Here is a 26,990-nt window from a genome sequence, read left to right on the forward strand (position 1 = left end):
CATTTGCATAACTAGTAGAAACCCCCTAAATGAACATTAAAAGTTCCTAAGGTAAATTTCATATTTCACTTTCTCTATAAATTTACTAACTGTAGCTATTATCATCAACTTGTATTGTGGTACAACAAAAGGATTAGAACTAAAAATAAGAATGTACGTACCTTTAATGTTTCATCAAATAATCTTAAAACATCTTATGGTTATGTTATTAATTGCATGTCATCACATTGTCACATTATTTTTCTTTAATGTATTATTTTCATTTCCTGATTTTAAGCATTGTTATTATTTATTTTGAAACACACAAGTATTTGTCCTCAACTAATATTATCATAGGCAGAGGAACTTTAGGTGTCAGCAGAATGGTGGTGCTTATGTACTACACTAATCATAGTGAATCAAGGAGTCATTGGGTTATTAAAAAAAAATTATTCAATCTTTTGTATATGCATCTTAAAACATAATTAAGTTCAGTACAATTCAAGTAACTGTTTAACTAATAATGTGAGAAAGTGAAGTACCAGTGAGGGCAAAAGCAGTAATAGTGCTGAGAATGGTTTGACCTCTGTGGACATCTTCATGCCAATTTTAAAATAACTGTTTGGAGGTTATTTTAAAATGTGCTCTTTGTATTGGTTATAACCATCTAGCTCAACTAAGTATAATTGACTGAGAAATAGCAAATTTAAAGTGTTTAGAAAGTTCCAAGAAACTCATTTGTCCCTTCCTTCTCCCAACATGTTTTAAGAAGGTAAACAGAATTGATGTTGATTCTGTTTATACGTGATAGTACAGTGTTCAAGTTATGGAAATGCAAAGTTAAGATTTTGTTAACTTGTGTATCTCCTGATAACAAAACTTATGTTTAAGAATTTCCCTTTGAGGTTTCTTTTGAAATAAATGATTTAAAATGTAAATAATATAACACTTTGAACTATACATTTTATTCCTAATTTCACTGATCATAAGATTCCTCAATTAAATTTTGAATGTTAGAGTAAAATCTTTTGAAATGTTCAAGAAATGGTTAATATATGTAGAATTATGGTAAAGGAATGGTACCAGTAAATATAAGGTTAATATATGTAGAATTATGGTAAAGGAATGGTACCAGTAAATATAAGGTTAATATATGTAGAATTATGGTAAAGGAAATAATAATAATGATGTTTAAAGTTTTACTTAAAATGAACATTTGATGTTTCTTTAGGATGTTTGAAGCATTATGCCAATGAAATTTCACAATTTTTAGATAGAAGTATTATTATTCTTAACATTAAAATCACTTTGTACTCTGACCATTCAGAAGTATTATTATTCTTAACATTAAAATCACTTTGTAAGACCAGTCAGAAGTATTATTATTCTTAACATTAAAATCACTTTGTACTCTGACCAGTCAGAAGTATTATTATTCTTAACATTAAAATCACTTTGTACTCTGACCAGTCAGAAGTATTATTATTCTTAACATTAAAATCACTTTGTACTCTGACCAGTCAGAAGTATTATTATTCTTAACATTAAAATCACTTTGTACTCTGACCAGTCAGAAGTATTATTATTCTTAACATTAAAATCACTTTGTAAGACCAGTCAGAAGTATTATTATTCTTAACATTAAAATCACTTTGTACTCTGACTCCTTATGTTTGTAAACAGATTTTTACTAAAAAACTCAATTAGGAAATTAGATTTTTTGTGCACAAAAGATTTGTAAACTTTACTGAAAGCTTGTCAAATTTTGATACACTTTAAATTTGAATTCTTTGATGTTTACTTTTGGCTTTTGAACTCAGTAAAATTGGCTGAACATGTAGCAAGATGGTTAATACAATTTATTATTTCACAAATAAAGTTTGGAGACTGTTTCCTCATTTCTAGTTGTAATTTTGCTGTCATATCTGTTATTCTTGTTGATGAAGTCTTGTTTATTTATGTAATTGTATAGATATTGTAGACATAAAATAATTGTGTAAACCATTACGAAATGTTCTCTGTGTTGTGCTAGTTTTGTAGAATGATTGTAATGAGAACAGAAGTGTTATTGTGTATATTTATGAAAATGAATGAGTTACGCTCAGTTCAGTACAGAGTATACTTATAATTAATGTAAAATTTTGTAATAGTCCTAGGTCAAGGGTTAAAGGTCATCTAGAAGTTTATCATGCTTTCTTGCCCTCTGAAGATAATACAGATCACATATCTTCCAATCATGAAACTGAGGTTAGTACAGTTACAATTTCCAATTCTTTCATGAGTAAACAGAGGTACACATTTTTTGATGTTGATAATTTACACTAAATGCCACCTTTGTATGTTTACAGATAAAGTTTTGGTGAAAGTACTTCATCAAAATTCTGTTTTTTTGTGTACAAATGCTTCTTGAAGAAAAAGATTGAAATTTTGCAAAAACACACAAAACATATTAAAAGCTGTGTATATAAATAATAAAGGTAAATTTGTGGTCATCAAATTAGTCTGTTTGGTTGATCTTATAGGAAGAGTTGATACATTCTTTATGGTATAAAGAAGTTTTATTGTTAAGCTTCAGATGAAGTCCAGCAAATTTTATTGATTGAGCTTTAGGTAAAATCCAGTGAATTTTCATTTCTGAGCCTTGGGTATACTGTAGTTAATTTTCCTTTCTGAGCCTTGGGTATACTGTAGTGAATTTTCATTTCTAAACCTTGGGTATACTGTAGTGAATTTTCCTTTCTGAGCCTTGGGTATACTGTAGTGAATTTTCCTTTCTGAGCCTTGGGTATACTGTAGTGAATTTTCATTTCTAAACCTTGGGTATACTGTAGTGAATTTTCGTTTCTGAGCCTTGGGTATACTGTAGTGAATTTTCATTTCTGAGCCTTGGGTATACTGTAGTGAATTTTCATTTCTGAGCCTTGGGTATACTGTAATGAATTTTCGTTTCTGAGCCTTGGGTATACTGTAGTGAATTTTCATTTCTGAGCCTTGGGTATACTGTAGTGAATTTTCGTTTCTGAGCCTTGGGTATACTGTAGTGAATTTTCATTTCTGAGCCTTGGGTATACTGTAGTGAATTTTCCTTTCTGAGCCTTGGGTATACTGTAGTGAATTTTCTTTCTGAGCCTTGGGTATACTGTAGTGAATTTTCGAGCCTTGGGTATACTGTAATGAATTTTCTTTCTGAGCCTTGGGTATACTGTAGTGAATTTTCGTTTCTGAGCCTTGGGTATACTGTAGTGAATTTTCATTTCTGAGCCTTGGGTATACTGTAGTGAATTTTCGTTTCTGAGCCTTGGGTATACTGTAGTGAATTTTCCTTTCTGAGCCTTGGGTATACTGTAGTGAATTTTCATTTCTGAGCCTTGGGTATACTGTAGTGAATTTTCATTTCTGAGCCTTGGGTATACTGTAGTGAATTTTCCTTTCTGAGCCTTGGGTATACTGTAGTGAATTTTCCTTTCTGAGCATTGGGTATACTGTAGTGAATTTTCATTTCTAAACCTTGGGTATACTGTAGTGAATTTTCATTTCTGAGCCTTGGGTATACTGTAGTGAATTTTCATTTTCAAACCTTGAATAAAATCCAGTGTTTTTGAAACTTGGGTATAGTCTATTTTATTTTTATTTCTGAATGGAGATTCAAAAAATCTAATGAATTTTTATTTCTGGACTTTGGACACAGTCCATTTAATATTTATTTCTGATCATCAGGTTAAGGTCAGTGAATGTTAGTCAGTGATAATTGTGATTCATTCCTCTTTTCATTAAGTGTGATACATCTAATGTAACATCTTTTCATGAAGTGTAATACATCTAATGTAACATCTTTTCATATCCATGAATCAGTATATGTTTCAAGAATCCAAAAGTAAGTCTTAGATAGATTAATACACTTACATTTTGAAATGGTATGCAGTTTAAATTATAGAAACACCTGTTTAATTTAAATTTATTGTACCAACAACAGTGCAATGCTTCAAATTAAAAAAACCATTTTGCTATTTGCTTACTAATTACACAAATGTACTTTAGCAGTTGTTTGGTAATTTTTTAATTCTGTTCTGTATTCCAGGCTGGCTGGGAAATAATTGATTCTGTAACAAGAAGTATCCACGAAGAAGGACCCGTGCAACCTGTGATGATGCCATCACCAGCGATGGCACCACCTTCCCTGCCCCCTGGTTGGGAAGAACGTCAAGATGCCAATGGTCGAACGTACTATGTGAACCACGTTGCTCGGACAACTCAGTGGGAGAGGCCTACAGGGTAAACTATACTATTATTTTGTTTTATTCAGGAGAGTAGTGGTCTGGTGCATGTTTTTTATCTTTGTGTGAGAATAAATGGACATGTTCATGTGATTCACTGTATTCATGTGTGTAAAGTTGAAATTATAGAATAAGTGACGATTTTCATGTGATTTACCATGGAACAATATTTATGAAAAGTTAAGACTACAGAAGGTGATTATGTTCATATCATTCACCTTGGGCTGTATTTGTATTGAGTTTAAATATATGTACATGCATGTAGTACTGATTTTACACTTGTTTCAAATAAACGAGACAGAATTTACTTTGCGTCATTATTTTCTTTCTTAATATGAGATCAATATGTTAATCATTTGGACAAAGTTAAATTGGTTTTCTTTACCAATCATAGAGCAACCTCTATCGAAGAACAGGTTCAACAGCGTAGTTTGGATTCTGCTCGAGCATTCAGAAGAAGAGTTCATATTAGTGTTGATCGTACTGATGAAATTGAGCAGAGAACAAGTCCTGAAGTGTTAACTCAGGTACGCACCATTTTCATTCTTTCAATTTGAACTAGATCAAGTTATCTTCTATACATTATTTGTTAGAAATCAAGTTGCATGAAGTTAAAGTCAAGCTACTAGAATGGTTAAGTTTGATATAAAATATTACATGGACAAGAAGTGCACTGTTGTGTAATACGTTATTATGTAAAATATTACATGGACAAGAAGTGCACTGTTGTGTAATACGTTATTATGTAAAATATTACATGGACAAGAAGTGCACTGTTGTGTAATACGTTATTATGTAAAATATTACATGGACAAGAAGTGCACTGTTGTGTAATACGTTATTATGTAAAATATTACATGGACAAGAAGTGCACTGTTGTGTATCACGTTATTATGTAAAATATTACATGGACAAGAAGTGCACTGTTGTGTAATACGTTATTATGTAAAATATTACATGGACAAGACTGTTGTGTAATACGTTATTATGTAAAATATTACATGGACAAGAAGTGCACTGTTGTGTAATACGTTATTATGTAAAATATTACATGGACAAGAAGTGCACTGTTGTGTAATCACGTTATTATGTAAAATATTACATGGACAAGAAGTGCACTGTTGTGTAATCACGTTATTATGTAAAATATTACATGGACAAGAAGTGCACTGTTGTGTAATCACGTTATTATGTAAAATATTACATGGACAAGAAGTGCACTGTTGTGTAATCACGTTATTATGTAAAATATTACATGGACAAGAAGTGCACTGTTGTGTAATCGTTATTATGTAAAATATTACATGGACAAGAAGTTACATGGACTGTTGTGTAATCACGTTATTATGTAAAATATTACATGGACAAGAAGTGCACTGTTGTGTAATACGTTATTATGTAAAATATTACATGGACAAGAAGTGCACTGTTGTGTAATCACGTTATTATGTAAAATATTACATGGACAAGAAGTGCACTGTTGTGTAATACGTTATTATGTAAAATATTACATGGACAAGAAGTGCACTGTTGTGTAATACGTTATTATGTAAAATATTACATGGACAAGAAGTGCACTGTTGTGTAATACGTTATTATGTAAAATATTACATGGACAAGAAGTGCACTGTTGTGTATCACGTTATTATGTAAAATATTACATGGACAAGAAGTGCACTGTTGTGTAACACGTTATTATGTAAAATATTACATGGACAAGAAGTGCACTGTTGTGTAATCACGTTATTATGTAAAATATTACATGGACAAGAAGTGCACTGTTGTGTAATCACGTTATTATGTAAAATATTACATGGACAAGAAGTGCACTGTTGTGTAATCACGTTATTATGTAAAATATTACATGGACAAGAAGTGCACTGTTGTGTAATCGTTATTATGTAAAATATTACATGGACAAGAAGTGCACTGTTGTGTATACGTTATTATGTAAAATATTACATGGACAAGAAGTGCACTGTTGTGTAATCACGTTATTATGTAAAATATTACATGGACAAGAAGTGCACTGTTGTGTAATCACGTTATTATGTAAAATATTACATGGACAAGAAGTGCACTGTTGTGTATCGCCATTATGTAAAATATTACATGGACAAGAAGTGCACTGTTGTGTAATCACGTTATTATGTAAAATATTACATGGACAAGAAGTGCACTGTTGTGTAACACGTTATTATGTAAAATATTACATGGACAAGAAGTGCACTGTTGTGTAACACGTTATTATGTAAAATATTACATGGACAAGAAGTGCACTGTTGTGTATCACGTTATTATGTAAAATATTACATACGGACAAGAAGTGCAACTGTTGTGTAATACGCTATTATGTAAAATATTACATGGACAAGAAGTGGACACGATTATGTAAAATATTACTGGACAAGAAGTACTGTTGTGTAATACGCTATTATGTAAAATATTACATGGACAAGAAGTGCACTGTTGTGTAATCACGCTATTATGTAAAATATTACATGGACAAGAAGTGCACTGTTGTGTAATCACGTTATTATGTAAAATATTACATGGACAAGAAGTGCACTGTTGTGTAACACGTTATTATGTAAAATATTACATGGACAAGAAGTGCACTGTTGTGTAACACGTTATTATGTAAAATATTACATGGACAAGAAGTGCACTGTTGTGTATCACGCTATTATGTAAAATATTACATGGACAAGAAGTGCACTGTTGTGTAATCACGTTATTATGTAAAATATTACATGGACAAGAAGTGCACTGTTGTGTAATACGTTATTATGTAAAATATTACATGGACAAGGACAAGAATTATGTAAAATATTACTGGACAAGAAGTTGTTGTATCACGTTATTATGTAAAATATTACATGGACAAGAAGTTGCGTTATTATGTAAAATATTACATACAAGAAGCACTGTTGTTATCACGTTATTATGTAAAATATTACATGGACAAGAAGTGCACTGTTGTGTATCACGTTATTATGTAAAATATTACATGGACAAGAAGTGCACTGTTGTGTATCACGTTATTATGTAAAATATTACATGGACAAGAAGTGCACTGTTGTGTATCACGTTATTATGTAAAATATTACATGGACAAGAAGTGCACTGTTGTGTATCACGTTATTATGTAAAATATTACATGGACAAGAAGTGCACTGTTGTGTATCACGTTATTATGTAAAATATTACATGGACAAGAAGTGCACTGTTGTGTAATCACGCTATTATGTAAAATATTACATGGACAAGAAGTGCACTGTTGTGTATCGTTATTATGTAAAATATTACATGGACAAGAAGTGCACTGTTGTGTAATACGTTATTATGTAAAATATTACATGGACAAGAAGTGCACTGTTGTGTAATACGTTATTATGTAAAATATTACATGGACAAGAAGTGCACTGTTGTGTAATACGTTATTATGTAACTTAGTACCATTTTGAGGACACTCGCAGAAATAATCTTCATAACTTCCTACATTCTCGAGAGACTGAAAGCTAGAATGTTGTTCATGTTATCTGTTACAAACGCTGCTTTTTTTAGTTCTAAAAATTCAGGGTGTACAGTGCATGGCATCATATTGTTACACGTGTCTGTCTGTTTGCATATATGAGCTGATGGCTTCTTTTGTTTAAAAATAGATTTTGGAATCTCAACAAGCAGAGTCCCAAACAAACAGGCGACACTCAGAGGTGAGTGTCTGGATTAGGTAGAACTATAATATATTTTATCATATTATCAAGAGATCAAAAGTGTATTGCAGTTATGAAAGAGTTTTTATGACTCTGACTATCTTTAGAATAAAACTGTTGTGGTCTGTTCTTCTAGCCAATCTTTAGAATAAAACTGTTGTGGTCTGTTCTTCTAGCCAATCTTTAGAATAAAACTGTTGTGGTCTGTTCTTCTAGCCAATCTTTAGAATAAAACTGTTGTGGTCTGTTCTTCTAGCCAATCTTTAGAATAAAACTGTTGTGGTCTGTTCTTCTAGCCAATCTTTAGAATAAAACTGTTGTGGTCTGTTCTTCTAGCCAATCTTTAGAATAAAACTGTTGTGGTCTGTTCTTCTAGCCAATCTTTAGAATAAAACTGTTGTGGTCTGTTCTTCTAGCCAATCTTTAGAATAAAACTGTTGTGGTCTGTTCTTCTAGCCAATCTTTAGAATGAAACTGTTGTGGTCTGTTCTTCTAGCCAATCTTTAGAATAAAACTGTTGTGGTCTGTTCTTCTAGCCAATCTTTAGAATAAAACTGTTGTGGTCTGTTCTTCTAGCCAATACCTGATAATGTGGTTCAGCAGTTGGCAGCATTTCAGATTTCTTCAGAAGGTCTCCCTGCGGGATGGACCATGCAGGTTGCTCCAAGTGGACGAGTGTTCTTCATTGACCATAATTCAAAAGCTACTACTTGGGTTTGTTTGTGTCATAATAAATTTGATAACTACTCATGTAATTTCATTAATTATATTAAGATGTGTTATCCCTCATTTTTTCATAATACAGGAGAGATGTTCAAACAGTTACAAGTTTGTGTATTATTTAACACTTAATGTTTTGTAGCTGTATGTAATTTTCAAGAGTAATGGCTTTGAATAAGAATGTTGAGGTAAATTATGAACAAATTAAATACGTGGATTTTTAGATGAAATGTTGTGATGAATACAAAGATGAGCTAAGTTTTAAAATATTTAGGTCGATCCTCGGACTGGCAGACCCAGCTCTTTCCCAAATCAGAACAGCATCCCAAACAAACCTAAGTTTGAAAGTGTGGATGATTTGGGTCCATTACCGGTTAGTAGTTTGATAACATTACTAAACCTTGCTAAGTTTAATACATGAAATGACAAGGTTACAAAACTGACCTTATTATTTACATGAAGTTACATGTTATTAGTAATAAGTATTAATGATAATTTCAGACTTGTATTGGTAAAGTGATCATAAATTTTGATATTTTGTGAATTTGATTGAAGTAATATTTTAAAATACAAATAATATTTTTAAACTATTTTTGAAATGTGTATACCTTATGTGGAAGAAATATTCTCTGTTTTTAATTTTATAATTATTAAATAGTTTTGGTTTTAAAATTACACTTATCAGGCAATGGTAAAGGTACGTTTTATTTTGAACACTAACTTCATTATTCGCATGGTATGAGTAACACAGGCCTACAGTGGTTTTCTTGTCTTGAAATTTGTACATGTTATACAGTAATTCCTGTTTGCTGGATATGAAAATAATATCAGTTTATCTCCATCATGTATAGATTTTACACAAAACATCGTATATTCATTGGCTATAGATTGCTCTAGACCAGTTGCAAAGCAAGTCTCATCGGTCATTCTAGAACCCACAAGATACACACCTCTAGTATATAAACAGTTAACAGGCCACATGACATACCATTTCATTGTGCATGCACTTTGACATTATTTTTTCAGTGTTATTTATTTGTTATATTTGTGTAAATTCATTGTAAAGAAACAAAGACAGAACATTACAGAATTTGTCAAAAAAAGAACATTATGCATATTTTGGAAGAAACCTTGGGGGACCAAGACAAATCATAAGATTTGCACAAAGTTTATACCATTTGTGTCAAAGAGTTGATAGAATAGAATAAAGGTAACAAAATGTCTTTCCCATTTGGAATTCCATTGGTTTAGCATGAGCCTAGAAACCACAGAGATGACTGCTATTTTTTTCCAATATATGTCAGACTACAACACTAGAAATAGAAAGAAATTTCTTATCCACTACAATCTGCCATAAGACCTGTTGCTTGTGGACATGATGTACCACAATCTGCCATAAGACCTGTTGCTCATGGACATGATGTACCACAATCTGCCATAAGACCTGTTGCTCGTGGACATGATGTACCACAATCTGCCATAAGACCTGTTGCTCGTGAACATGATGTACCACAATCTGCCATAAGACCTGTTGCTCGTGGACATGATGTACCACAATCTGCCATAAGACCTGTTGCTCGTGGACATGATGTACCACAATCTGCCATAAGACCTGTTGCTCGTGGACATGATGTACCACAATCTGCCATAAGACCTGTTGGACATGATGTACCTACTCCATAGTAGACTTGATTCTGTACATGATATTAATAGAAATGATGGTGGGGAATGTTTTCAACCTGAAACATCTGGAAAGATTTCATGAAGATGTCAGCAAAATGGAGAGGAGAGGTATCAGGAAAGGTGAAACAATAGTACAATGGCTGATGTTGCTAGTCATTGAAATGTGTTACTCTAAATCCAATACATAAAAGAAAGACCACAACATGTAGTTTTAAGAGTAAAAGACATGTGTTTCTTTTTAAAAACATCTGAATGAATGAAGATGTATATTTATTTTTATCAAATGTTCTTCCTTTTTCTCTGGTTTGTATTTTCTTAACAAACAATAAAAATGTTGTTAAATAAAATAAGTGAATTTTTTCTTGATTGTAAATAGAATATTATTTTTGATATCTGCACAACTAAATTATGTAAATTTCATTATAATTTTTGATATTTGTACAACTGAATTATGTAAATTTCATTATTATTATTTTTGATATCTGCACAACTGAATTATGTAAATTTCATTATTATTATTTTTGATATCTGCACAACTGAATTATGTAAATTTCATTATTATTTTTTTGATATCTGCACAACTGAATTATGTAAATTTCATTATTATTTTTGATATCTGCACAACTGAATTATGTAAATTTCATTATTATTATTTTTGATATCTGCACAACTGAATTATGTATATTTCATTATTATTTTTCATATTGCACAACTGAATTATGTAAATTTCATTATTATTATTTTTGATATCTGCACAACTGAATTATGTAAATTTCATTATTAATATTATTTTTGATATTGCACAACTGAATTATGTATATTTCATTATTATTTTTGATATTGCACAACTGAATTATGTAAATTTCATTATTATTTTTGATATTCCACAACTGAATTATGTAAATTTCATTATTATTATTTTTGATATTGCACAACTGAATTATGTAAATTTCATTATTATTATTTTTGATATCTGCACAACTGAATTATGTAAATTTCATTATTATTATTTTTGATATTGCACAACTGAATTATGTAAATTTCATTATTATTTTTGATATTGCACAACTGAATTATGTAAATTTCATTATTATTTTTGATATCTGCACAACTGAATTATGTAAATTTCATTATTATTATTTTTGATATTGCACAACTGAATTATGTAAATTTCATTATTATTTTTGATATTGCACAACTGAATTATGTAAATTTCATTATTATTTTTGATATCTGCACAACTGAATTATGTAAATTTCATTATTATTATTTTTGATATCTGCACAACTGAATTATGTAAATTTCATTATTATTATTTTTGAATCTGCACAACTGAATTATGTAAATTTCATTATTATTTTTGATATTGCACAACTGAATTATGTAAATTTCATTATTGTTTTTGATATCTGCACAACTGAATTATGTAAATTTCATTATTATTATTTTTGATATCTGCACAACTGAATTATGTAAATTTCATTATTAAACCCAAAACAACTTTTATGAAGTTTAAATTTGCAGACCTGTGTAATCTAACTAAGTGAAAAATAAGGTTTGAAAGTAATCCAAGACGAATTTGAAAAAATGTGTTACTGAATCACAAAGATGTACATATCAGTATGTTTTATGTAATTAGTTTTTCTGTGGTTTGACAGTAAATCTGATGGTTTACAATACTACGAGTCATATTTCAGTACCTGCTATAGGCAGAGCCTTTTGTGTTTAACACTTCATGCAATTAAATTACTTTATTTCCTGGCTTAAGTAAAGTTCTCGGAAAGCTTACAGAAGTTGTATCAGGTTGTGAGGAATATAATAAATTGAATGTTTATTTTAAAATTTACTTTTGTTGAATTACAGGAAGGATGGGAAGAAAGGGTACACACTGATGGTCGTATATTTTTTATTGATCATAGTAAGTGTTAATAATTTAAACCTATTATCTGTCATCACATTGTAAACTTTAATTATTTTATTGTAATTAAGCCTATTATCTATCATCACATTGTAAACTTTAATTATTTTATTGTAATTAAGCCTATTGTCTATCAACACATCATAAACTTTAATTATTTTATTGTTTGTTTTTTTGTAATTAAAATAAAGATATGATGTGTGTTTTATATTGTAGGGTTTTTCCAATCACTAACATCTAGAAATGAATGTAAAAAGGAAAAACTAAAAGTGTACATTGTTAAACTAACATTCTAAACTCTTAACACTGTTATTTCTAATGTCTATATTGCAAATAGTAAATTACAATGTGTGTAGATTGTGGTTAGGTTTAAAACTGCCTTTTGATAAGTAGGTTAAACCTCATTGATGGCTATTATTCATGATGTAACTTTTCTTCTAAATCAGTGTAAGTATAAAAAACAACAACAGTTTATTCAGACATTGTGATTTGTCAGTTTTTTGTTTTGTTTAAATTATTTTTCCAGTTCATTTTAATCTCTTGGAATTTTCATGTTGAAACAGCATGATAAACAGATGATTAAGTGTTCATATAATTTGTTGTGTTACTATGGTAATTAATTTATAAACGTTGTTATCTGAACATTTGTTGCATCATTAAAGTTTTACTGTTGTTTTTTTTTACAAAGTAAACATTAACGTGTGTAATGTGATTAGAATTTACCTGGCTGTGTATGTCCCGGTGATTATTGTGCCTGGTTTGCTAATCTGAGGATCTAAAACTAAATACTGCAAAAATGTACTGAGAGACAATTTGGGGTCATAGGTGTACTATGAAATTCAAGTATGTGTTCCTGTGTGTACTGGGCAAGCCTGTAGCCAGGTCTGGAAGTATAGGTTCTTTTTTCTTTCAGTATTAAAATGCTGTTTGTTTCTTCCTATATGCACAATGTTACAAAAGCAATTATATAACAAGAGACCATCATTGAAGAAAGGAAAAAATAGATATTCATAGGTGAGCAGAAGTCCGGCAGGAGTGGGGGTTTGTTTGGACTCCTCCCTCTGCTGAATATGACTAGTTGTCTTCCCTCTAGGATTATTGGTTCCAAATCAAGATGGACAGTATATATTTTTATGAATATCTGATGTGAATAAGAATTTCTCTTTACAGTTAGATTCTATATTGATATTTAACTTTTGGTTTCAAACATTTTGTACAATGCTTCTTTTTAGGTATAATATTTTACAATGTAATTAAAATACTTTGTCTTGGAGAGCAGACTTACATAAGAATAGGGCAATTAGCTGAAGCATTGCAGATGTAAAGAGAATTAGGTATTGGAAACATTGAATTGTTTCTTATGTTCACTTCCAAATACTTTGATATTGTGGCTCTATGGGAAAAAAAAAATTGAACTCAACAATCAAAGCACTCCCATTATTGTTCATTGTTCTTAATGAAATGTGTGGAGTGATGGTAGTCATGTGGTTAACCTTAATTGTTAGTCATACACTTGTATTATTTATGTTTCATGTGAAACAAACTGTCTCTAATTATTTTACTTACCAGTTTTTTTTTTATAATAAAATGTTTATACCAGATACCAGAACAACACAATGGGAGGATCCTCGACTTAGCAACCCAAATATTGCTGGACCAGTAAGTATATCTAGGACTTTTTTAACTTGATGTATCAGATGTATTGACAGAAAAGGCAAATTTGTTTAATAATAATAATTCAATGTAGCTTATATTTCTTTGTTTTTTCTTCCGACAGATATATTTAAGCATTACTGATAAACTTACAATCAAACTTTTTAATATGTTAACATTGTGACAATAAACAATAGATTTTTATGGTACAGTCTTGAGGAATCCTAAAAGTATGGAATGTTTTAAATAATAAATATTGTTTGGAACAATCATGTTGAATGTTTTCAATGATAAATATTGTTTGAAACAATCGTATTGAATGCTAAAAGTATGGAATGTTTTAAATTGGGGGTCACCAAACTATAGCCTGTGACCTTGGATTATCCAGTCCACCAACAGTTTATTTATTAAAGTAATAATATAATTTTTTAATATTATAAAAACAAAAAATAAAACATAATTGAGCAAAAGTCAATCTAGTTGTGATACAGCCAGCCAACAACTCATTAAAGTAATAAAATGACATAATAATATCATTATAATTTTACTTTGTAATTATATAAAAATCAAAAAATCAAATGTAATTGAGCAAAAGCCAATCTAGGTGCAATACACTTTTCTCTTTGCTAGAAAATGTCACAATGCTTAGTATTGCATCATCTCACTTATTGATCCCAGTGCCCTGAAGCAGTGCATTTCTTCCCACGCCTGCTTCGTGTACTTCAGGGCGTGTTGGTGAATGCTGCTGTTTACTTTATGTTCAAGTTTATAGGTATTCAGAGTTTTTATGTCAGGACAAGGAAAGAAGGGAAAAGTTGAATTGGAATGTTGTGTTTTTAAATAACAATGGAGTGTGGACTGCTACATTATTGAATCACGTAACAAAGTGTTGTGCTTAATATGCAATGAGACTATTGCAGTGCTAAAAGAATACAACATTCGTAGATGTTACCAAACCAGTCACTCATTAAACTATTCTCAGTTCACAGAAGAGCTACTTTCAGACAAATTCGAAACATAACTTATCATCACAAAAGTTTGTATTTAAGAGGAAGAAAAACGAGAAAGAAGCTGCAACAAGAGCAATTTTCCAAATGGTGTACCTGTTAGCCAATCAAGGAAAACCATTTACTGATGGTGAGCTGTTTAAATTACCTGTTAGCCAATCAAGGAAAACCATTTACTGATGGTGAGCTGTTTAAATTACCTGTTAGCCAATCAAGGAAAACCATTTACTGATGGTGAGCTGTAAGCCAATCAAGGAAAACCATTTACTGATGGTGAGCTATTAAAATTACCTGTTAGCCAATCAAGGAAAACCATTTACTGATGGTGAGCTATTTAAATTACCTGTTAGCCAATCAAGGAAAACCATTTACTGATGGTGAGCTATTTAAATTACCTGTTAGCCAATCAAGGAAAACCATTTACTGATGGTGAGCTATTAAAATTACCTGTTAGCCAATCAAGGAAAACCATTTACTGATGGTGAGCTATTAAAATTACCTGTTAGCCAATCAAGGAAAACCATTTACTGATAGTGAGCTGTTTAAATTACCTGTTAGCCAATCAAGAAAAACCATTTACTGATGGTGAGCTGTTTAAATTACCTGTCAGCCAATCAAGGAAAACTATTTACTGATGGTGAGTTAATAAAATTACCTGTTAGCCAATCAAGGAAAACCATTTACTGATGGTGAGCTAATAAAATTACCTGTTAGCCAATCAAGGAAAACCATTTACTGATGGTGAGCTAATTAAATTACCTGTTAGCCAATCAGGAAAACCATTTACTGATGGTGAGCTAATTAAATTAAGTATGTTTGAAGTAGCCGAAGAAATGTGTCCAGAAAAAAGTTTACTTGTTTAAGACTTTCAGTGAATACAGTTGTCGAGAATGTTGAAAGCAATATTGTGTTTCAGCAGAAAGACAATGCCAAAGAATTTGATGTATCCAACACATCACATTTGCTGTTGTTTATTTATGCAGTCAATATTAATTTTGAAGTGACTGAAGAATTAGCTTCTGTGCACAGTATGCACGGAACATCCACAGATGAGGACATTTTCCAAGAGATTGAAAAATCACTAAGTCGGTACAAACTGGAATATCAGTGGTTAAAGTGCATTACAACAGATGATGGCAAAAATATCTGTGGTGCAGGAAAAGGTTTAATTGGGCAAATTTACAAAGCTGTTGAAAGTGTGGGTTGTTCCCAGCCTCTGGTTCTTCACTGCATTATTCATCAGCAGGCACTGTGTGAAATATTTCATGTTTCATGGAACCTGCAGTTTCAACAATGAACTTCATTCACTCTCATGGTTTCAACCATTGTCAGTTCCATTAATGTTTGGCAGAGATGGAGCGACGCATTTCGACTTGCCCTACTACAGTTCTATGGGTTGGCTGTGAGATTATGTCGTGATTTTGTTAGCTTAGACCTGAGGTTGAGGTTTTCTTAAATAAAAAGACCTGCCCTTAACTATTACTCACAAACAGTGAATGGCTCTGGAAATTAGCTTTTTCCGTAGACTTGACTATGTACCTGAGTGAATTGATTTTTCTGTGGACTCGACTATGTACCTGAGTGAATTGAATCTTAGATTGCAAAACAAAACTGCACATACATGCAATATGTACACTGAGGGGAAAGCATTTTGGTGAAAACTAATTCTTCTTGAGTCCCAGCTGATAAGGAGTTGCTTCACACACTTTCCATGTGGTCAAGCAAGAAGTGGGCTCCCCATCCTCATGCAGGGTTGTACAATGTAGTGGGCTCCCCATCCTCATGCAGGGTTGTACAATGTAGTGGGCTCCCCATCCTCATGCAGGGTTGTACAATGTATCCTTTCTGACCTGAAACTACACTTGAAGGGAATGTTTTTCTAATCTTGATGCAGGTTGAAGGACAAATACAAATAAGGGAAACTGACAGAGTTCTATAACTGCCTTCCAAGTGATCAGTATTTTCATTTAAAAAAACTTTGCTCGTGGATTCATTTCAGTTTTTGGCACTATTTATTTCTGTGAAAAGACATTTTCAGAGATGAAGTACATGAAATCTATTGGGTTGAGGAATAATACATGAGCGTTTTTTCAAGTTAAACAAATATATTCATAAATGAAACACTTTCACAAAATATTTCATGTCATTTGGTAGATAATTTTTTGCTCTAATAGATGGTGTGTTTGATTTTCATATGTCTTTAATTTTTGCTTTCATTTTCAGCTCATTAAATGGACTGTCAAGTGGACAAAATCGAGCATTTTCGACACCATCTGCTTTTCACATTTAATTTCTTGCAATTTCATTTAAAACAATGCATACTATATACCTAGGTATTACATGAAATAAAGTATCATAATAAATGTTTTGGGTGTAATGTGTTCATGCATTGAAGTATTGTATAGTCTTGCATGTAATGCTTGAATGAAATTATTTAAAAACACTCACGAATTATTCCTCAACCTAATAGTTACAGTGATCCTTATGTGATGAACATTTGTAGTCACTTTTGATGATTGATAGAAAACACTAACTTTGAACCTCACTTTAGTGTAATATTGTCAGAAAAACACCAGTTTCATACTTCTCACTAATGATAAAATAAGATGATTGTGCATTTTAAATATTTTCAATATGTGCTCCTATGAGAAATAAATTAGTGATGTATTCTGATTAGGTACGCATCCGTACTTAATTTTACCATGGTGCCTCTGGCCTGCAAGCCTAAAATAATCTATCTCCCAGCTCTTGTCCAAAACAGTTTGGTGACTCCTGTTTTAAATAATTAATGTTGTTTGGAACAATCTGGATGAGTGTTTTAAATAATATTTGATTTTTTGTAACAATCTGGATAAATGCTAAAAGTACTGATAAATTTTGGTCTGTGTTGTTTAAAAATTTCACTATAATTATGAAAATTAACTCCCTAAACCTAAGTGGACACTTGTAATGTCCAGCTAAAAATCCCAATTTAACCATTGGAAGATTGATGCAAAGTGTTAAACAGGGAGGAGGCTATTTACTCATATGGGTATCCCTGGTGGTAAAAGAAAGAAACAGAATTAAGGAAATTGAAATTTTGTGAGTATAGTGATAATTATTTGGAAATCATGAAAATAATTCCATGAGAATGTGTGAAACATTATGGGTGTAAAGAGTTAATGTTTGAAATAGTGGTTAATCACTGTTGTTACAGTAAAATATTAAAAATTAATTTCAGTTCCTTGGACACTAGATGTCAAAAATATATAACATTGGAATACTACAGAAAATTAAAATATCACTGCAGTTATATTTTTTTTCTGAAACTTTTAAATAGGTTTGTGAAATTTATCTAAATAAAAGCAACAATGATTCGAGCATAATTTACATTTGTACTATGGAATAGATAAAATGTCCTAATTTACATTTGTACTATGGAAGAGATAAAATGTCCTAATTTATTTTTAAAAAATTGTTTTAGTTTTTTTATAATGATGTTAAAATGTATTTAGAGACAAAAGGTATAATATAGTTAAACATAGCAGCTTGTCTAAACCTTTATAAAATTTTTATTTTTACAGGCTGTGCCATATTCTCGAGATTACAAACAGAAGTATGAATATTTAAAAAACAAACTTCCTAAACCAGTAGGTTAAAATTAATTTTGTTCTGGTGTTTTTTTAACTTACAATGTTTGAGTTAAGTGTTAGTTTGTTTTTATAATTTTGTGTTTAAAACTTGCATTACTGGAGACAATTCAGATTTCCTAAATACAAAATTTGTATGCAAGGTATATTTTTCTGGTCACAAAAAACAATGTTAGGTTTAAATGTGCTCATGGTGTTTTGTGATAGTCACTGAGAAAAAACGATACACCGGATGGGTGTGGTTGGTCACTATTCAGTTCTTCATGTCATATATAATTTATATATCAACATTAAACATGATCAGGAACAGTATATTTGTTCACAGAGTAAATCTTAAGTTGTCATTGTTCATTGATAGTGATTTACTGTGTTGCTATAAATTTACCCTGCAGTTCTTTATTGTCTTGTCTTGTGTGGATACCCTGGTACAAGATTTTCTAAAATCTTACTTACAGGTGGTGTCTAGTGGTAAGTTGTTACAAAGTTTATTAGATCTCACAGAGGGTGTCTTGTATTAAGTTGTTATAGAGTTTATTAGATTAAACCTTACAGGCTGTTTCTGCTATTAAGCTGCTATAGAGTTTATTTGATCTTACAAGTGATATCTAATATTACTAAAACTATGTCAGACCATACAAGTGGTTCTGACGTTAAGTTGTCACAAAGTTTATTAGATCATAAGGGTTGTGTGTAGTATTACTAAAACTGATGTCTCCTGTTAAGTTGTCACCTTACAGACCTTGCTGCAGTTGTAGGTTTGTCTTCACTGATCATTAATACAACAGTTATTGTGTGAGTGATAGAGAGGTAAACGTGAAGTTCTGTCAAGTCATGAGTAAAACTTTGAGATTTAATTGGAGCTGACTGTATTGAAACAGTATTACAAGTTAAAGTGAGATCTAATAATGTGTGAAATCACACCAGGAGCTTACTGTATTGAAACAGTATTACAAGTTAAAGTGAGATCTAATAATGTGTGAAATCACACCAGGAGCTTACTGTATTGAAACAGTATTACAAGTTAAAGTGAGATCTAATAATGTGTGAAATCACACCAGGAGCTTACTGTATTGAAACAGTATTACAAGTTAAAGTGAGATCTAATAATGTGTGAAATCACACCAGGAGCTTACTGTATTGAAACAGTATTACAATTTAAAGTGAGATCTAATAATGTGTGAAATCACACCAGGAGCTTACTGTATTGAAACAGTATTACAATTTAAAGTGAGATCTAATAATGTGTGAAATCACACCAGGAGCTTACTGTATTGAAAGAGTATTACAAGTTAAAGTGAGATCTAATAATGTGTGAAATCACACCAAATATTCCGTGTCTTATAGCGATGAGGCTTTTCATTTAATATCAAGACTTAAAAGGTGGCAGAAAGATGTCTGATGTAGTGGTCAAGGTGGTATTTACATGATTAGTTTCATGAACAACAGTTGTTATGATCTGAAGTAAGTAAATGGACTACTTGTGCCTGGTTTCTCAACATTAAGTAACTATATAAGCACATTATGCACATATGGTAAATATGTCTTGTTCTCTAACATTTAAACTTGTTTCATGTTAAACATGAATGTTTGGCATCCTCATGAGATGGAATTTCTGGCTTAAATCAGTTGGACTTCAAAGACAAGATAATAAAATTAATTCATTTTATGTTATTCAGATGTCCACAAGAGATTATAACAAATATTTTGTGCTGAATAATTATTAGAAGGTACAATGTTTTGAGATGGCTTTTAGTAGGGGAGTTTCTTGTACTTAATTGTAACCTGTCTCTTGTTGAGTTACCTTATGTTTCTGGTTTGAATAAATTTATTATTGAAAATGTTAGCCACCAGTCTAAATACTGGCACTCTACAACATATCTTGCTTGTCTCTCTAATAGAGCAATGTTCCAAACAAGTTTGAGATCAAAGTTTCTCGCAGCAGTATTTTGGAAGATGCCTACCGCATTGTATCCAGTGTTTCCCGTGTAGACTTGTTAAAAACTAAACTGTGGATTGAATTTGATGGAGAAGAAGTGTTGGATTATGGAGGTGCATCTCGGGAGATGTTCTTTCTGCTTTCTCGGGAGATGTTTAATCCTTATTATGGTCTATTTGAATACTCGGCTGCGTAAGTATCTGTTTGTGGTTATGTAACAAGTTTTGTTTTTTCTTTCTTTAGGGTGGACACTGGAGGATATCTGAAGCTAGTCTACATTAAAATTCAAGTTGTTTAGCATGATAAACTTTGTAGTCTAAAGAAAAACTATGGAGTACAGGAATGAAAAGAGTTATTGAAATGTAGATGTAATGCACATATAGAAGCCATGAAATGGCTAATTTGTCATTATATACTACTGTAGAAAATACAGATATGACCTAGTGGTCGACTGTGCATCCTTAAGTTAATGGTTTGTATTTTGTTATTGCAGATTTGTGTCTCACATTTTGAGCCATGAGTGCATTATAAAAGTAACAGTAAATTCCCACTATTTGTTTAGTTTGCTGAAGTTGGTGATGAGGGCTGTATACAGTAATATAACATACAAAACAGGTTACACAAGACAGACGTATTTTGTTTTCTTTTTATACAGAGCTCTGTGTTTTTGTGCTATTGTAAGTTTTTCAGGGTTTTAATGTGAAATGTTCCACACATTGTGTGTAGCTCCCCACAGTGTAGCTAAATTGTTTGGTTACTGTTTGACTTTACAAGCTTCCATATAATCCCATATAGTTTTAATATTCATACTGGAACACTGTGTGGCCCACCCATGGTTGTATTATTCTATTGGGTGATCTGGATGATCCAGGTGTTGTTTCAACACATCCACTGTACTGTATTCAGCACGTCTTGTTTCTGAAAGAGGAATATTTGATTGTACCTATCAACAGTTAGGGTGCCATCATTTTTTCTGCAGAACTCTAAAGCCACACCACCATGCCTTATATTAATTGTTGGCAGACAATTTGAATTCACGTATAAAAGGGGAACCCTCCCCAACATTTGTCATCCAATTATTTGAAATCTTATGTTTTTGTTTTATATATATATCTTAAGAAATGGTTATAGTGTACCTAAACATCCATTTAGGCTACTTATGGTTCTGGAGTTAACATTCACACTTGTAGCTAAGTCATTGGCCGAGGTCTCTACTGCCTCGTTGTGTGTCATGTAGAGCATACATTACATTACTTAACATCTCTTTTGAAGGGTTAAATCTGCTTATGTTATCATTAGTAATAACAGTGTTCATACTAGCAGTTTAATTTTCTGGGTCTTAGGGACCAAATCATTTAGAAATAAAAAACAGGATCTGCCTTTAAAAACACAACAACAGAATTTTTAATTTTCTTATTTATCGTTTACTAAGTGCAGTAGTATTTTATTTTTGACATTACATTGGTCTTAACGTGAGGCCTTCTTCTTCAAGTGGTACACAAGTTTTAGGATAGATGACACTACCTGCACACAAAAACTACTGAAAATACTTTTAAATTATCAGATTAAACAAGAAAGGAGAGAAAAGCTCTAATTTTTTAAATTAATGTCCACATAATGTGGTTAATATTATTAAAAGACCAACATTAAGGTCATTGTAGTCAATGTCTGCTGAAACGTTAAGTAATTTTATTTGTCCTTCATGTTAGAATGTTTTAGGTGTAAACATGAATTTCATTCAGTTCATTGTGACTAAACATTTGAAATGTAGCATGCCAATTATGGATGCATTCACCACAAACAATGTTTGACTCTCTCTTTGTCAACCTGAAGATGACCTAGGAAGGTCAAAGTGTTGTTCTCTGCTTTATTAGTAAATGTTTTAATACCCACACCAGCCGTTCTGAGATACATTTTTATTTCAATTGGGCTTCGTGTTATTAAGAATGCTGGTGTTTGACTCTCTAATCTTTTGAGGCTAACTTTAAATTTCTTGTTTCTTGTCGGACTCTGTCAAATTAGCTGTTTTTCATCATTCTCTACATTAAATAAACAGGGTTAAGCTTAGATTGGTTTATTTTTATGCTTACCTGGTGTTACTTGTAATGTAAAAATTATGATGTTAAAATAATTTACAAATATTTTATATTGAAAGTATTATCTATAATTATTGCAAACAATAGTTGTTTTTTCAATGTGAGATCTGTATTTTTGATTTAACTCTTTTTGAACTAAAAGAAATTAGACTATTTTTGTGGAATTGAAAATTTGATAGTATACTGTAATTAACAGAGAAATATACAGTCTGTAAATATGTCTGTACCTCAATTGACTCCTGGCAAAAGAAAAACAATGGTACAGACTTGTTAGAAAATGGTTATAAAGTTCACTTTCAACAGTGATATTAATGTAAGTGAAATTTTAACAAAGATTGTGTACTTCCAGATATTAAAGAGTAGCATTACCTGCTAACATCTGAACAAATTATACTTTCCTGTTACATTCTTACAGTGGTAACACTTAGCAAAGTGTACATTACTGTCATGTTTTGTAATGACCCTCTGTGAAATGTTGGCATTACCTGCTAACATTCAAAGTGTATATTAATGTTACTTGCATTTCACTTTTATCTGTGATATAGAGATGTAATACTGTTTTTTACATCTAATATTTGGATATTACGTCAGAATGGAAGTTTAGGGTTATACTGTTATATTACTATTGACTGCGTATTAACCTTTCATATTTCTCAGTTAAAATCCACAATATTTTGGTAAAGTATTTAACCAGTATTAAAATAGTTTTTGCACACATGTATAGCCCTTTTTTTATATTTCTTCTGACAGTCTGTAGAACCATTTTTTTTTTCCTCCAGAGATAATTATACTCTTCAGATAAATCCATTTTCGGGCTTGTGTAATGAGGACCATCTTTTGTACTTCAAATTTATTGGAAGGATAGCTGGAATGGCAGTATATCATGGCAAACTTTTAGATGGTAAGTTCATAGTTTGTTGTAAAGTACCCACTGGACAGTAAGTTCATAGTTAGTTTGTTGTAAAGTACCCACTGGACGGTAAGTTCATAGTTTGTTGTAAAGTACCCACTGGACGGTAAGATCACAGTTAGTTTGTTGTAAAGTACCCACTGGACGGTAAGATCACAGTTAGTTTGTTGTAAAGTACCCACTGGACGGTAAGTTCATAGTTTGTTGTAAAGTACCCACTGGACGGTAAGTTCATAGTTTGTTGTAAAGTACCCACTGGACGGTAAGTTCATAGTTTGTTGTAAAGTACCCACTGGATATAAAGATCATAGTTTGTTGTAAAGTACCCACTGGATATAAAGATCATAGTTTGTTATGAAGTACCCACTGGATATAAAGATCATAGTTTGTTATGAAGTACCCACTGGATATAAAGATCATAGTTTGTTGTAAAGTACCCACTGGATATAAAGATCATAGTTTGTTGTAAAGTACCCACTGGATATAAAGATCATAGTTTGTTGTAAAGTACCCACTGGATATAAAGATCATAGTTTGTTGTAAAGTACCCACTGGATATAAAGATCATAGTTTGTTGTAAAGTACCCACTGGATATAAAGATCATAGTTTGTTTTTAAAATAGTAGTGTTGATTATTGTCATCTGTGAAAACCACTATTTTAGTGTAAGTAAATAGAATATAAAATTTTGAAGTTTGAAAGAAGAATACAATTTCAAATGTGATTGAATAACAGTGTTTATCAGTAACACAGTATTTGTCAACAACGTATGAGTTTTTCAGCGTTCTTTTATTTTTTAACAAAGCTTTCTTCATTCGTCCATTTTACAAGATGATGCTTGGAAAAGAAATAAAACTTAAAGATATGGAATCAGTGGTAAGTACGAACAATTCTTAGAGATACATTTACCTCGATTAGGTGTTATTGTAACTTCTGACTGTAGCCACTATTATCATTAAAGGTAAAATAAAGACATTTTTAGCTGATTTTTGGACATTTATGGATAAATTTAAACAAAATTACAGTGAAAGTACTCAAATTCTCTTTCAGTCTGTGGCATTTTAGAAAGTTTAAAATACTAGTGAACATGGTCTTGTGCATGGTACCAAGATCAAAATGTGTAATAATACAGTGGATGAGAAATGGACTACTGTGGTTATTACTGCTAAACAAGATATGGCCTTGGTGTCCACACTACCAAGATCAAAATGTGTAATAATACAGTGGATGAGAAATGGACTACTGTAGTTATTACTGCTAAACAAGATATGGCCTTGGTGTCCACAGTACCAAGATCAAAATATGTAATAATACAGTGGATGAGAAATGGACTACTGTAGTTATTACTGCTAAACAAGATATGGCCTTGGTGTCCACAGTACCAAGATCAAAATATGTAATAAAACAGTGGATGAGAAATGGACTACTGTAGTTATTACTGCTAAACAAGATATGGCCTTGGTGTCCACAGTACCAAGATCAAAATGTGTAATAAAACAGTGGATGAGAAATGGACTACTGTAGTTATTACTGCTAAACAAGATATGGCCTTGGTGTCCACAGTACCAAGATCAAAACGTGTAATAATACAGTGGATGAGAAATGGACTACTGTAGTTATTACTGCTAAACAAGATATGGCCTTGGTGTCCACAGTACCATTGCATGACCACGATTGTGATAGTATTACTTGTAAGTGTGCTGGACTGTTCATTTTAGCCCTTGGTGTATGTCCAGTTATTACAAAATCACATTCCACAGTTGTGGGCTGTGGGTGAATTATAAGAATAGAAGTCTTAATTCCACTAATAAATTAGGGTGAGTAATCCAAGAAGGTGGTAGGAGCTGTTAGTGACTAGCTGTCCTCCCTGTAGTCTATCAGTTGGAAATAAGTAATGGCTAGTACAAAGATATCAAATTTTAGTTTTTCTGACATATGCTTGTCAAATGAGGGGCTGTGTTGCCAAAACCATTAAATGGCACATGGTAATGGTACTGATGGGCAATAAAAGATGGCTTCTTTTAAAAAAAACCCTTCCCAAGTAAAGTATGTACAGCTAAAAAACAAATATTCAAAAAAGAAGTAAATATAGGGATGCAGTTTGTCTTAAAGTGTAGTAGAATGTTTACAGACAAAAACGGAATAAATCGTGATTCAGTATATTGCTATATCTTAATTCTTGTCTGTGGTAATATGAAAGGGTGTTTACATTACGTATCATATTATGTTTGTTAAACATCTGGCTGTTCTGTTGTTAGTTGTACCAGTGAATGATTGTTAAATCAGTATCACATTATGTTTGTTAAACATCTGGCTGTTGTTAGTTGTACCAGTGAATGATTGTTAACTCAGTATCACATTATTAATACATAGGATACAGAATACTATAATTCACTAGTTTGGATTATGGAAAATGATCCAACTGAGCTTGAATTAACTTTCTCTGTGGACGAAGAACTATTTGGTAAAATGCAGCAAAGAGAACTGAAACCAGGTGGTGCCAACATTCATGTAACTCAAGAAAACAGGCAAGAGTACATCAAGTAAGTAAAATAACAACATGATGTTAGTGTTAACATCCACATCTTAATCAGTACCATCTTAGTGTATCATGTGTGTAACAGTAATGTCATATATAACATCCATATTGTCATATGCCTGATGTACTTTATATTCTTATATCCATATTCCTGGTCATATCATTTTTTTATAGTTGTATTATTGGTATACTTAACATCATGGTACTTGTGTTCCTGAATACACTGTATTTGTGAAGTTATTTGTATTTGAGTTTAAATAAATTAATAAATGCTAGATATGGTATTTTTCATCTGATTTTATAAACAGCCACATATTTTTAAAGAAATAGTTATCTGAATATTATATTTAATCTTGTACTTGAAAGCTCACGGTACAGTAGGCTATGAGGAAAGACACTTTAACTGGTTTTGACCACTGTTTCCTTTGTATGATTTGGTTACAACCTTGGTACTCTGACTAGACACTTAACTCAAATTTCAAAATGTAATTAAAAGATATAATTCTGTTTCAACAGTAAGTTAACTGCAGTTATTGCAGAATTGATATTTAAGCATAATGCTTATCTGGTTTATTTCACAAGTTAAGAAGAAAATGTATAAACATTCATATTGTGTTATATCTTTTAGGTGTCTGACCTGAGGATATCATATTGTGTTATATCTTTAGGTGTCTGACCTGAGGATATCATATTGTATTATATCTTTAGGTGTCTGACCTGAGGATATCATATTGTGTTTTTTCTTTTAGGTGTCTGACCTGAGGATATCATATTGTGTTATATCTTTAGGTGTCTGACCTGAGGATATCATATTGTGTTATATCTTTAGGTTCTGACCTGAGGATATCATATTGTGTTATATCTTTAGGTGTCTGACCTGAGGATATCATATTGTGTTATATCTTTAGGTGTCTGACCTGAGGATATCATA

General features: G+C 31.6%; 1 protein-coding gene across 3 annotated transcripts in view; it reads left to right on the forward strand.

The window, feature by feature from the left end:
- Positions 1-26,990, forward strand: part of LOC143231752 (E3 ubiquitin-protein ligase Nedd-4-like) — a 57,788-nt gene that overhangs the window by 17,325 nt on the left and 13,473 nt on the right. For 2 of the 3 annotated variants that reach the window (XM_076466393.1, XM_076466395.1), the window contains 13 exons: positions 2,130-2,226; positions 4,058-4,251; positions 4,648-4,780; positions 7,919-7,969; positions 8,546-8,683; positions 8,964-9,062; positions 12,236-12,290; positions 13,891-13,949; positions 18,514-18,579; positions 20,478-20,707; positions 23,391-23,512; positions 24,326-24,396; positions 25,894-26,063. In XM_076466393.1, coding sequence (XP_076322508.1) covers positions 2,130-2,226; positions 4,058-4,251; positions 4,648-4,780; positions 7,919-7,969; positions 8,546-8,683; positions 8,964-9,062; positions 12,236-12,290; positions 13,891-13,949; positions 18,514-18,579; positions 20,478-20,707; positions 23,391-23,512; positions 24,326-24,396; positions 25,894-26,063 — 1,485 coding nt within the window. The remainder of the gene's footprint in view (positions 1-2,129; positions 2,227-4,057; positions 4,252-4,647; positions 4,781-7,918; positions 7,970-8,545; positions 8,684-8,963; positions 9,063-12,235; positions 12,291-13,890; positions 13,950-18,513; positions 18,580-20,477; positions 20,708-23,390; positions 23,513-24,325; positions 24,397-25,893; positions 26,064-26,990) is intronic. The other variant, XM_076466394.1, reaches the window with a different exon arrangement.

Source organism: Tachypleus tridentatus, chromosome 11, assembly GCF_004210375.1.
Source record: "Tachypleus tridentatus isolate NWPU-2018 chromosome 11, ASM421037v1, whole genome shotgun sequence".
Taxonomy (NCBI): domain Eukaryota; kingdom Metazoa; phylum Arthropoda; class Merostomata; order Xiphosura; family Limulidae; genus Tachypleus; species Tachypleus tridentatus.